This window comes from Lupinus angustifolius, chromosome LG08 (assembly GCF_001865875.1).
Source record: "Lupinus angustifolius cultivar Tanjil chromosome LG08, LupAngTanjil_v1.0, whole genome shotgun sequence".
NCBI classification, from domain to species: Eukaryota; Viridiplantae; Streptophyta; class Magnoliopsida; order Fabales; family Fabaceae; genus Lupinus; species Lupinus angustifolius.
In genome coordinates, this window is record NC_032016.1 from 23,616,402 (window position 1) to 23,629,146 (window position 12,745).

Consider the following 12,745-nt stretch of genomic DNA (forward strand, 5'->3'; position numbering starts at 1 on the left):
TACCCCTTAAAATTTGGTTTTTGTTTTTTTTTTTGGGCATAACTAGAAGAATTAAATTAGCATGATTCTACAGTTCTTTCTTATGATTTCTCTCTATCTTTCTTCATAGGAAAGTAGTACTTTTATGTACAAATAAGATTAAAATTGTCACTGTTTATATTATTAAAAAATATGCTATATGACTACATGACAACTTATAATTATGACAATTTTGATAGTCATATTAAGGCTCCAATTACAACCATATTGACCACTTTCTAAAATGTTCCACAACTACTTAAGCACAACATAACCTTTGTTCTACAAATTAAAAAAGTCAAAGCATCTTTCACAAAAATATATATTACAGAAAAGGCCCAAACAATGGTGGTAAAGTGAAAATACCATATGCATATATTGCAATACAAGGTGGTGGTGGTGAATGAATTGAGACCATAAAAATTGCTTTAGACCCATACACAAAACAACAAACATGAAAGCTAAAAAGGCCTTTGAAAATGCACAAAATGACAGAAACATAATTTGTTGACATATCTACCTAGTTATTAATAAACATATAAGAAAAAAAATAGTCAAAGATCTTTGTTTGGATATGATAAGGGAGGAGAATGTAGGTTGAACACCAAAGTTTCAAAAAAGAGAAGATTTTCCAATCTGTTGGATAGGACTTTACGTTAATTCCATACAATGCATGCCAATGAGAGATACACATGTTGAAAATAGGAAGCAAAAGGTACAACAAATTGACTTCCACATTGGAAAAATGTCTTTCATGCTTCTATTGTGTTGTCGGCATTATTTTGGTGCAATCAGTTCATACCACAAAACCATTCTTTCTTTCTTTTTTTCACTCTGTGAAAGGTTAAAGAATGTTACTATGTGGACAACACTTTGTGCATCATAATGTGCATACCTTAGGCTATATGGCAATGATTAACTATACACTATTCACCCAAATTAATTAGTCATGTAAATAAATTTTATTATCTTTATCCATGATATAAATGCTATTTATTTTGGACTATTGTTCACGATACGATTCTTTTCAGTAATAGAGAAACAAGTATGCACAAAATAAGAAAAAATAATATGGTTTGATGTTTTTATCCTTAAGATATAATGAGATAATATTTTTACTCTTATGTGTACAAATGTAAAAGTGATAATTTGTCTCTCCGTTATTGGATCAGAAATTATCATTTCACGCATATAGTGCAGCCAATTTCCCATTATATTTTTTCTTCATTTTGTAACCTTTTAGACCAAATACTAATAATAATTGAATTTATTCATGTTGAATTTAGTTTGCATAACTGAATGATTTTAATATTATTTTGCACCATGATTATAGAGTATACGTAGAAAATAATAGTAAAGTTGCTAGTGACAATTTTAAATTTTATCTCATGTCTTGATTTCTTAGACAATGGAATGTAGAGGGCGAAGATGAATTGATGGAATCTTTAATTGTGCTCACAAACATTTTTAAATTTTATTTATAAGTGAAAACAATTGAAATAAAAGAAAAGTAGTTAATTATAGTGAAAGTGGAATGTATTTTCAGATGAACTTTATGTACTCTCCCATATTAGATATTCTAGAAAATGAAATTCAGTAGGACTTTAGTTTATCCACCACTCGAATATAAAGGTTAGTCTCATAACTTGTTATGAAGATAATGGTCAAAGAGATGAAAAAAGAAGACTAATATCTCCACCCATTTTTTAATTATGAGTTATTCATTAAAATAGATGAGCTGAAATACTAGGCAGGGTTGAAAACTAGTCTTATTTTGTCAACTTAGAGAAGAAAATCAAAGGACATATAAGAATGAATAAAGTAAAATAAAAACCTAAACATATAGTACAATGAATGGTGCATGATGAGATATAACAAAGTCAAATGGGAATATTTTCTTTTCTAAACTTTACAATGATGAGATTAACATCCTTCCACTTTGTCCCCCTCCCCTTCTCTGATTGTTCCATCTTTTGTATTTTTCTTTGTTTATGATTTAATTGATGTTATCCTTCTTCTTTCTAATGGGTTATTGCTTTTACCTTTTTCCTTGAGTCATTGCTTTTCTCATAGGAAAGGAATATAACACTAGTGTCTCCCCCTTTAGGCCCCATCTAAGGTCCAATCATGTGGGTCCTTCTTGTCTGGGCCAGCTCTACACATACCTCTCATTGAAATTCTTCTTTATCAATTTTTTGTTGTTGAGTATAGGAATAGAATACTACTACAAATGTGTTGGTTCAGTGATGTAAAGTTTTGTTAGATTTCTAGTATGACCAAAAGGTTAAGGGTTCGATTCCTGTGAGCGACACTCGTTGGAAGGAGCAACCATGAACCTCGAAAGAGATTAATTCATTATCCAAAAGGGTAAGGGAATGCCCTTAGTAGTACCAAACAAATCATAGAATGTTGGGTAGCATTGCTTTGAGGGATTGGTGTTGTTGAAGTGGAGACTTGGTTTCATAGAAGTGAATCTCTACCTCTATGTATATGATGATATGATTTGTGTCTTTATTCTCATTTACCTTTGCTTGTTATACACACTTATTTATTGTCATTATCGTACCTTCTTTTATTTTTATTTGTTGTTTTTTTAACATCATTTACTATCCCATGCGTTGTGCTTTTTCACCATAAAGGTTGAACCCACAAATGGATAAAGATGGGAGTGCAGGGTTGTGGTGGTTAAGGGTGTTGCCTAAGCAAAACTATCCCCACCACCCTTCTCCACCCATTTGAATAATGGAGTGTACCTCCACACCCCTATAGGGTTATTCTCACCCTTATACTAACGGACAAATATCTACTATCTCAAATTATGTTTCCGATCAATTATATTGAAATAAAAACAAACAAAATATTTAATTTTTTAATTGATATAATATATTTTTATTAGTATAAAACATGGTTCGAGACTCAGATAACAAATTCTTGTCCCTAACAACATGTGGCATTTTCTTACCTCTCCCACTCCAGGACAAGCAAATAAGTGAAAACACACTCATACATATCATGTCACTTGCACAATTTTTCTGAAGAAGTTGTTTCTCCCATCTTCTTATTTTTTATCTTGGCATAGAAATTAGATATAATTAATGAAGTGACAAAAAGGAAATAATAAAATATAGTGTATATATATATAAAATAATTATAATGTGATGTATTAGGGAGAAAAAACAAAAGAAAATTAAATAGAAGAATTGTTTCTATTGTGGAAAATGTTGGCAAAATAGAAATAAGAAAAGAAAGAATAATAATGTTTCAAGAAAACAAAAGAGATATAGAAAATAAGATTAGGTACAAATGATGTATTTGTTTGGTGTGTATTAAGGTTGTATTAGTACACAATCAAATATCAATCATCTTAAGATCATTGACGTGAATATAACGTCTATCCACAAAATCTTCTCATACACTACTCAGAATTACTCTTTTGCTTAACGTGCTTTAAAAACACCACAATTCTCTTATTAATTATATTGTTTACATGAATGTTATTTTATATTATACATATCTAATTATGTTATAGTTCTACTCTACCAAATATCTTATAATCATAAAATGTTTATCAAAACCAAATGAAAAGAGTTACTAATAAATATTTAAACCTTGTGTAAGGTGATGTAATACTTAGTTCACAATCTAACTGTATGACAGACATGTGAACATGTAGGGATATGAGGGAGATTATATAAATACTACACTAGTTTGGTAATATTTATAAAATGTGTACCAAAACCGTAAACTTTTGATTAAGGTGTAGCATACAAGTAAATTTCCCGAGTTTTATACATATTATTTATTATTTATCTTTATTCATCAATGATTCTTCAATGTGTAAATCTTTAGGATGAATATATATTACACTCTACCTTTCATTTATTTTTTAAGAGTGGTGAGGATTATTTAGAAGGAAAAGTAGTTGTTGCTATTTCAAAAATGAAAAACATAATATGTGGAGTAACAAGAGTAGCAAGAAAAGGTTCCGAAGCAAAATGGCAACATTAATTATATAGAATGGTACCTTTGATATGAGATGTCTGTGGGACTATTGAAGGGATGGATAGACATTACACACATGAAAATTGAAAGCACTGACCCCTCAACACTTTTATCTATCAACAAATTCTCCTCTGACACACTGCTATCAATACATGTGATACTTAATTAACACCCTAAATTGACTTCTACCCATCTCACACATATGCCTCATATTTTATCTCATTTTCGTACAATCAAAGATATTCTCTCACCCTTTTATATAAGAAATTAATTTTTTCAGGATATATGGTTACTCCTACCAATAAACATTGCTTACAGGAATCGAACTTTTGGAGAAGACATATGTTAAGTATATTAAAATATAAAAAAATAGTTCATATTTTCATCTGTACTTATTTCTTTGTCATCTGCCTATGCATGTAAAAATGTAAAATAATCTCTTCCCCGTCATTTTCTAAACTGTTAAATATGCAACGTGGGATAACACCGTATAAGCCACTTAACAACCTTAACTTCTTTGTCTTAATGGAAACCAACCTAAGTTTGAGAAAGAATTTTCCCCATCTACATCTAAGTTCTAAATTAGAGATGGCAAAACGGGCCGCCCGGCCTGTTTAGCCCATCCCTGCAAATGCCCGCAAAAATTTAAGCGGGCGTGGGCATGCCTATGTTGGTTAACGAACAAAATTCAATGTCCTGCCTATTTTAAACGGACTAATTGGCGGTCCAGATACATTGTTAAATAATTAAAAAAATAAAAAAGAATCATATAATAAATGAAATTAAATTAAATAAAGTAGTTGGAGATAAAAAGTTAACAAAATTTTTGATATTTTATATGAAGTTTAACAAATTACATTAGATTACAATTTTTCTAGAGATTAAAAATCACATTACATCATAACTAATCTAAAATTTTCTTATTTTCTTAAATTATGTTTATTGGCCGCCCACTGGCCAACGGAAATGCCCGCAAACTTGGTGGACAAAACAGGCCAGACAAAACAGACAAATGGAAAAAAAAAAATTATACCCTACCTGTAAAAAAATACGTACTATGCGGATGCGCCCACGAGGAATGTCCGTTTTACCATCTCTATTCTAAAACCAAGCATTAAAATTTTGGGAGCCATTATTAACGTATTATATATCTCAATTATAATAACAAAGTCTGTACCCAAAAAAAAAAAAATAGGAATAAATGGAGAACTAGTTAGTTAGGTAACATTGTGTTCTTTAATTTGGACAACCAATGAATTTGATTTAATCTCTAGATTGTAGATTCTTGGGCCACAAGTCAAAAGATAGGAAGCAAATGTATCTATGATGGATTGAATTAGTTCTAATTTTGTTGAGATAAAAATAAAAGAAGGTTCCATCGCAATAAATGAGTTAGAATAACCTGTTATACATTTTGGGCATTTGTGGTACTCAATTATGACATATACTTTGTAGTTTCTGATTGTAATGTTTTAATAAAAGAGGACCTGCCTCATAATAATTACATAAACTTGGGAAGAATCGTGGTCAGCTTAAAATTCTGTCCAATTCAAATGAGCATTAATCAAACACCAACTACCACCCCATCACTTCTTCTGCACTTTCATTTAAGACTGCTTCTACACACATAAAGGATACATATTATTACATTATAGAAGCTTCAGTAGTTAGCACCTTATCTTTTGTCACTAATATCAATTTTGCATCATCAATAATGTTAATCACTCATTTTTTTGGGTCCAAGAGCCTTGATTTGATCCAAGTCGGCTACGAATACACATAAAATTGTTCTAGGAAAAGTGCATAAAACCCCCGAAATATTCTCTCACTTTTTGCAAGTAGTTATGATGAAACTGAAACTTTTTCATCCTAATTTTCTCTAAAACTTTACTTGTTAGTGAGCATATTAGCCTGCAAGGTTCAATGAAATGAGTGAGGCTTGTAAATGGTAATGAACTAACTAACATGGGCATTGTCCATATTTTCCATTCACAGGAGCAGAAATATTCTCAATGATATCCCAAAAGAAACATGCAAAGCACCAATAAGATCCTCAAAGTAAGAGTTATAGTTGTTTGTGTGTCACAACCGTGTGTCTTGCATTCTACTAATTGGTCAATTGATCTAACTATTAGATAATTAAGACTGAGACATATGATTATAGCAGATGTTATATCCGGAATAAGGTGGGTGGCAATGCTATAACCACACATGAGAGGAGTAATAAATCAAGCTAGCTGAATAAGTAAATATCACTTGTCCCGAACGATGTTTCATTCTCTGTCTCGGGCCAATCATATACTGTCACATGAATAAAAGAAAATCTTTAAAAATAAAAAGTAACATTCTGATTGACTCGAGACAGAGAATTAGACACCGTTTGGGAGAGGTGATCTCTATCCATAAGATATGACCAACAATCACAAATGTAAAAACATGAGCTAATTATATGCTAAACTGCTCTTGAATATCACAGATATTCAACTGTTGATGCTAACTGGCACCAACAACTATCGCATTTTAACTAGACAAAATGGGGGTACAAGAGGACAAAAGGGATGATATCACATTCTCAATATAACATGAGAAGCAAACTCTGGATCATCACAAAACCATGGCCACATTCCCATGCATGGATTCAGATCTCTACTCCAACGAACTTCGGATTTTTAGCTGTTCCAAGCTCTGCACTGTCTCAGATTCTGGTGGAATGTTCTGAGTTTTGCTGTCCATCTCCTGACTTTTACCTAGCAGTTTACCATCCTCGAAGGTGGCAGGCAGTTTATCTTCCTCGATGGTGGCAGGCAGTTTATCTTCCTCGACGGTGGCAGGCAGCTTATCTTCCTGGCTAGGCACAGTAATAGCTGCTGGTGGATCGTCTTCTCGGATGGGAACAGGTTCATCTTTTCGAACTGGTGGTGAAGCAGCATATACTGGAACAGCTTGGCGAATGTTGACCGAAGGAGCAACTCGTACAGGAGGCGCTCGCATTACTTGATGGGCCATCATGGCGGGAGGTGGTAGTGGTGGTGCAGAGAATACAGGTATTGCAGTCCTTATAGTAACCGGAGGTGCAATACCCTGGCAAGGTGAACGCATTTGTCTGATGGGAACATAAGGTGCTGCTCCTACTGCAGGGAACTTTGGGCGATTGGTCCCTCGGCTTTCTAGTGCACAAGAGAAAGGTGAGTTCATAGGATTGTCACTGGCAGCTGCTGCTGCTACTGGATGCCTGATTCGAGGACTTTCATTTGATGTTGTGAAAGAATGCCTGCTTCGAGGTACAGTCTTTGGGCAAATTAAGGGAAGTATCTTTGATGTAGCAGCAGGTGCGGGTTGGGGACTGGTAGGCCTGGAATTTTGAAACTGAAACCTCTTTGGAAATGGAATTGGAGCATTTGGATTTGACATGGCTATCTTTTCCTTCAAACGGTAGTTCAGTAAGGCCCTCGCTATTGTGATCTGTTCTAGCTCGTCATTGTTCTCTGGTTCAGTTGAAGAGCCTGCAGTTTCTTTTGCCACTGCAAAAAAGAAAACTAATGTTCATTCATATTTAATCATTTACATTTGTACATAAATCTTCAATCTCATTCAGATACAAAGGAGATAAAAAAAATTGTTTGAAGCCACTGAGGCAGATAAAAACTATCTAACAAGTAATGTCTTTTAAAGGGAAGTCACTTGGGACACAAAAATAAATACAAGGCATCTAGAAAGGTATGTTAACAATGTATAAAGATGACATCAACCTTAACCGCATGTAAATTGTGGAAGGACATGAAAACGGTGCATTGCTTTTGCTCCTGTTCTACGAGATAAAATTTTGAAACAGAACTGGATTGGTTTAGGTATTGCCACAACTACCAGCCACTGTTCCATTTTGTGATATATCTCTATGCTATATTCAGGGGGGACAAATTGATAAGAAGTTCCATATCTTTCTATGAAAGAAAATTATTCAGACAAAAGCTAGCAAGCCACTTACATTGTTTTAGATATGACCAAGCTGCCATAGCTGCATTTTTCTCTGCTTGTTTCTTATTCTTGGCAGGTTCACCAGTAAATGTGATTCCAGCCAATTCAACTGTCCCGGTAAAAACAGGTAGGTGTCCTAGGCCCGACCTGAATGTTGTGTACTGTGGCAGTGGAGCCCCTACCCTTTGTGCAATTTCCTGTAAGAGGTTCTTATAGACTCCTGTCTCATCCTGAAAATTTTAAGGTGATTAGTATATGAAAAGTAGAGGGTGAGTCACCAAGAAGTCACAGGTTCAAAAACTGGAAACGGCCTCTTCATTTGCGAGGGCAAGCTGTGTACTTCTACCCTCCTCATACCCCAATAAGCGGGAGTTTCATGCATTGGGCCACCCTTTTGAGTGTATGAACAGTAAAATTACCGAGGCTAAATGTAGGCATACAATGCAATGTGAATATATAAACACATTAACAATGATAACAAAAAAGAAGTTATTTTGAATAAAATGCTCCTAGAATGTGCAAAAAATATATATGAAGATGGCAGAAGAGAGGTAAGTGTAAACATGGGAGAAAACACAGAACCCTGCACCACATGCTGGGAACATTAATATTTCACTTTAGAAGACAAAAGGAAGGTGAACGGCTTAAAAGAGAACACAGAACTTTTAGATAATCATCTTGGTAAATTGGCAAATCAATAACTTGCAATTAATCTCTTATCTTTTTCTTTTGCAGAGGCTTTAACATCATAAAAAAGGTGTTGGGCAAGCATATAACCACTTGCACTAGAAATTACAACGGGCAAACTTCTTTCAATCCCTTTATTATAAATAAAGGTAATATCCTCTTTCATATTGGTTTCTAATAAAGACTAGCATGTGTTCAGGAATGATGACTTAGTATCAACTGCAAAACTTCACCAATAATCTTACGTTCAAATTATCATCTTTCTTTTAGAAACAGCAATGATCATTGGTATTACACCCACCTAAAAATGTTTGTGTATTAACTTTGAAGACATTTACATTAGCCAATAAGCAATGGATATTAACAAGTTGGATTAAGACAAACAATAATGAGGCATGCATAAGAAATACTATTATTTCCCTTGGATATTATGACTGCTGAATAGATTTTCTAGCTGCCAATTTTATCAAAAATATAGAACAGTTCAAAGCAAGGGCCCTCTTGATTCTCAGCATTTTTCAATCAAATTTTATCCGACGACAAACAGGTGCATCTTTAGCATTATCAAACCATTTAGAACATAACAACAGGATTAAAACATAGAAAAGGGATCACTGACATACAAAAAGAAAAAAACAACTGAATGCTTAGGTTAAACTTAACAAAATGATCACTGACATACAAGCATCAGATTGTGATTCAGACAAGTTTTTTATAACCACAATAATTGAGGTATTCACATAGAACATTATCAAAGGGTCAGCTCAGTTAATTACTAAAAGAGGAAACAGCAACATTACACATTAACAAAGGCCACCACATCATTGTGTATGTCAGCATCCAGATATAAATCCAAAATGACATGATTATAACCATGAAATTATAATATTCAGGCCATGTAAAACAACTACACACTATTCATATTCTACCCATTTAAACAAACAAAGTGACAGAGAAACTGTACAAAACAAAACAGAGTACATTTCACACAAAGCTTCACCAGAAGGTTCGGTTCCGAGTTCACACATTTCACACTAGAAGGTCAATGGCATTTCAGTCATTCCACCACAATAGAAACATTCAGGCACCGACACAGAACTGAAATCACGGAACCATAGTAAAAGAAGTTGCTAAACAAGGCGCATGATAGCAGAATAGAACAAGCTTCACCACCAAGCTCATGTTAGCAAGTACCATTTTTGAGCTCGACCCAAAATTTCACCCCACCCATACATCAAATCAAGCACAAAATCAATCTCGTAGAGTGAAGAGAGAGAGAGGAAGAAGGAGAGAGAAACTCACGAGGATTCTAGCGGCAAGGGAGTGAGAGGGTCCACGGTGGGAGAGGGAGTTGAGGGCAACCTCAGCGGCGGAGTGCTCCGCCTGGCGAAGCGTGGTGCAATAGTGAGGGCTCTCGAAGATCTCGGCGTTGAAGTTAACGGTGGCTTTGAACCTCGGCGCGTGATCGGGACCTTCCCGAATGCACGTGTAGGATGGGAGATTGAAACAGCTTCGCTGTGCCAGCTCCTGAAGCTGGTTCTTATACATTTTTTCTGAACAACCCTCACTTTCTATCTCTATCTTAAGAAAGTGGTGTAAGAAAAAAATGGCAGTGCCCGAAACTAGATCCGATCCGAAATGGTTCCGGGTCGGACCCAAAACGAAAAGGTTTCAGATTTGCGACTATAAGCTCCGGCGAAATCGTGGGTTGTAAAGGTTTTAGTGTTTATAGCTTTTGAAATGGACGAAGTTTTTAGAGAGAGGAAGTAAACTGTAGTAGTAGAAGAGAGGAGAGAGAAGGTGAAGAAGAAAAAAAGAAGATGAAGAAGAGAAAGAGAGAGAAACAGAAGAGTACTGGTTTTTTATTTTATTTTTTGGGGAAATAATAAATATTAGTAAATACTCGTATTACTATATTGGAAAAAATGAAAAAGTATTAATTACGTTGATGCTAGGAGTCAACTCAAAATAATATAGATAAATAATATGAAAAAATGAAAAAGTATTAATCACTTTCTATCTCTATTTTATATTTAATTATTATTATTTTTTTATAAAAATAATATAGATAAATAATAAATGATGTATTGATATATATAAATTTATATTTTAATTGTATATAGATATTATATTTTTAATTGATAATGTTGGTTGTTAATGTTACAAGTAGGTTCTTCTTAAAATTGATATTGAAAAAATTAAATTCACTAATTTCATGAGATTATAACATTAATTTTCAATATATAATTATTTTTCTAAAACAATTTCCTAGGAATAATTTATAACATTTCCATTATATTAGTAAAAATATTACCTTCCAAGACATTAAACATAACATATTTCAATATAACTTTACTTCATTAAATATAGTTAGCGTGTACCATAAAAGCATATATGTTTGAAAGAGTCTTATTAATAAATATGCTTGGATTACTTATTAATGAACCTAAAAGTGGATATAGAGATTCTATATTTGAATTTAGACTCTCAGTAACATTCCAATTAGAAATACTCTACTATTAATTATTTCCCACCTCTTTTACCTTTAATTTTTTTAATAAATGGAATGCTTATTTTGATAGTGAGAGACAATTAATGAAAGACGTAATTGAATTGAATTGCTTTTAAAGCATTTTAGGATGAGTCAGACCCCAAAATCATGACTACCATTCACTGGAAACTCTCTAACCACTCAAATTTGGGCTGGATCCCCTCATGCCCATTCCACACATTTAATGATTTAAGGATTCAAAATTTATCTCTATTATCATATTCAAATATTGAAGAGTTTAGAAGAGGAATTATATTCCTAAAATTTGTAATCTCATGAAAATTAATGGATAAAATTGAGTGTAATTGATGTAATATAAGTTAGATATAAATGAATCTCTCCTTTAGTTATAGTGCATGTTTGGCAGGGGAGAGTGTGCCACTCCATGTGACACTACTTATAATTGGTTGTAAAAAATGTATTTAAGTTAAAAAAATAATGATTAAGTATTTTTCTGACCAATCATAAATAATGGTACATTGAGTGGTACACTTTTATGGGATAGCTCACCCATTCGACAGACACCCATGAAGCATATTTGGATTCTCTCTAAAATGTGTTTGAATTTCTTTTGTATTATGTTTCATGAATAATTTCTTTTGTATCAGAATTTGTCCAAAAATTGCAAACACATTGTGGACTAAACAAGATGAGCGATCTATTTTGGCATCAATAATTAAGAGCTTGTAAGTCAATTGAGAGCTTATAACATAAATGTAGTTAGAAGTTTATAAGGTATGAGTGAAAATTAAAACACCTTATAAAATATGTCTATGTAAAATGAAATAGGATAATAAGCTATGATAAGCATTGCTTTGAAAAAAGTTTTTAGAGATTGGAGATACATTTTTTGCAGTACAAATGGAATGAGAGGGAAAGTGTAAAATAAATTCTAAACACATAACAGAGATTTTGGGAAGGCCAAACAATGTTTTCTCACCAAAATGGCCATTCTTGAACCCTTTTTTCAGGAATGGATCAGTAGCAATAAAGGAGTGGAAAAGTAAATGATAATCAATAGATATTGCTTGTTTGAAGTTTCATACTGCACCAGCTTTTTGTATATCGATTGCACCTTATAACCATTAAGGTGGGTGGCTGTAAATGGACCAAAGTGCATGATTTATAAGTATAAATTAATAGATAATGAAAAAGGCAGGTATTATACTTGTTAAACTCGACTCAGATCAAGCTGGTCCTATTGATTCCATTCGGAACTATCGAATTAGGTATATCTAACATGTTTAATTCAATTAGTTTAAATATAAGATCATTTATTTGACTGATTGACTGGTTTGACTCGACTCTTTCAAGAAAAAATAATATGATAGTTTCAACTTATTTATAATTAGTTATGTTTGTCATAATTATCTTTGCTTTTATTAGCTTATGTCATAAAAAGTCTTAATTATTTAATTGAATTTAAAATTTATTTAGTTTTGTTAGGATTAAAACATAAAATCTCAAATTGTTCAAATATTTTCTTTAATGGCCGCAAATCGAGATATATAT

At 33.0% G+C, this 12,745-nt stretch overlaps 1 protein-coding gene across 1 annotated transcript; it reads right to left on the bottom strand.

The window, feature by feature from the left end:
• LOC109355323 (double-stranded RNA-binding protein 2-like) lies at positions 6,446-10,522 on the bottom strand. Its single transcript, XM_019598422.1, has 3 exons — positions 9,985-10,522; positions 8,006-8,225; positions 6,446-7,541 (listed from the first exon to the last, which is right to left on the bottom strand). The coding sequence occupies exons 1-3, from the start codon at positions 10,228-10,230 to the stop codon at positions 6,667-6,669; spliced, it is 1,341 nt and encodes a 446-aa protein (XP_019453967.1). The 5' UTR covers positions 10,231-10,522; the 3' UTR covers positions 6,446-6,666.

What these genes read in the sequence shown, in the direction of transcription:
- LOC109355323 (XM_019598422.1), bottom strand. Translation starts at nt 10,230, where the DNA reads ATGTATAAGAACCAGCTTCAGGAGCTGGCACAGCGAAGCTGTTTCAAT. An exon ending in CCCTTGCCGCTAGAATCCTC is followed by an intron (nt 8,226 to 9,984) that starts GTGAGTTTCTCT and finishes TAAAATTTTCAG; the next exon opens with GATGAGACAGGAGTCTATAA. An exon ending in TTGGTCATATCTAAAACAAT is followed by an intron (nt 7,542 to 8,005) that starts GTAAGTGGCTTG and finishes TCTTTTTTGCAG; the next exon opens with TGGCAAAAGAAACTGCAGGC.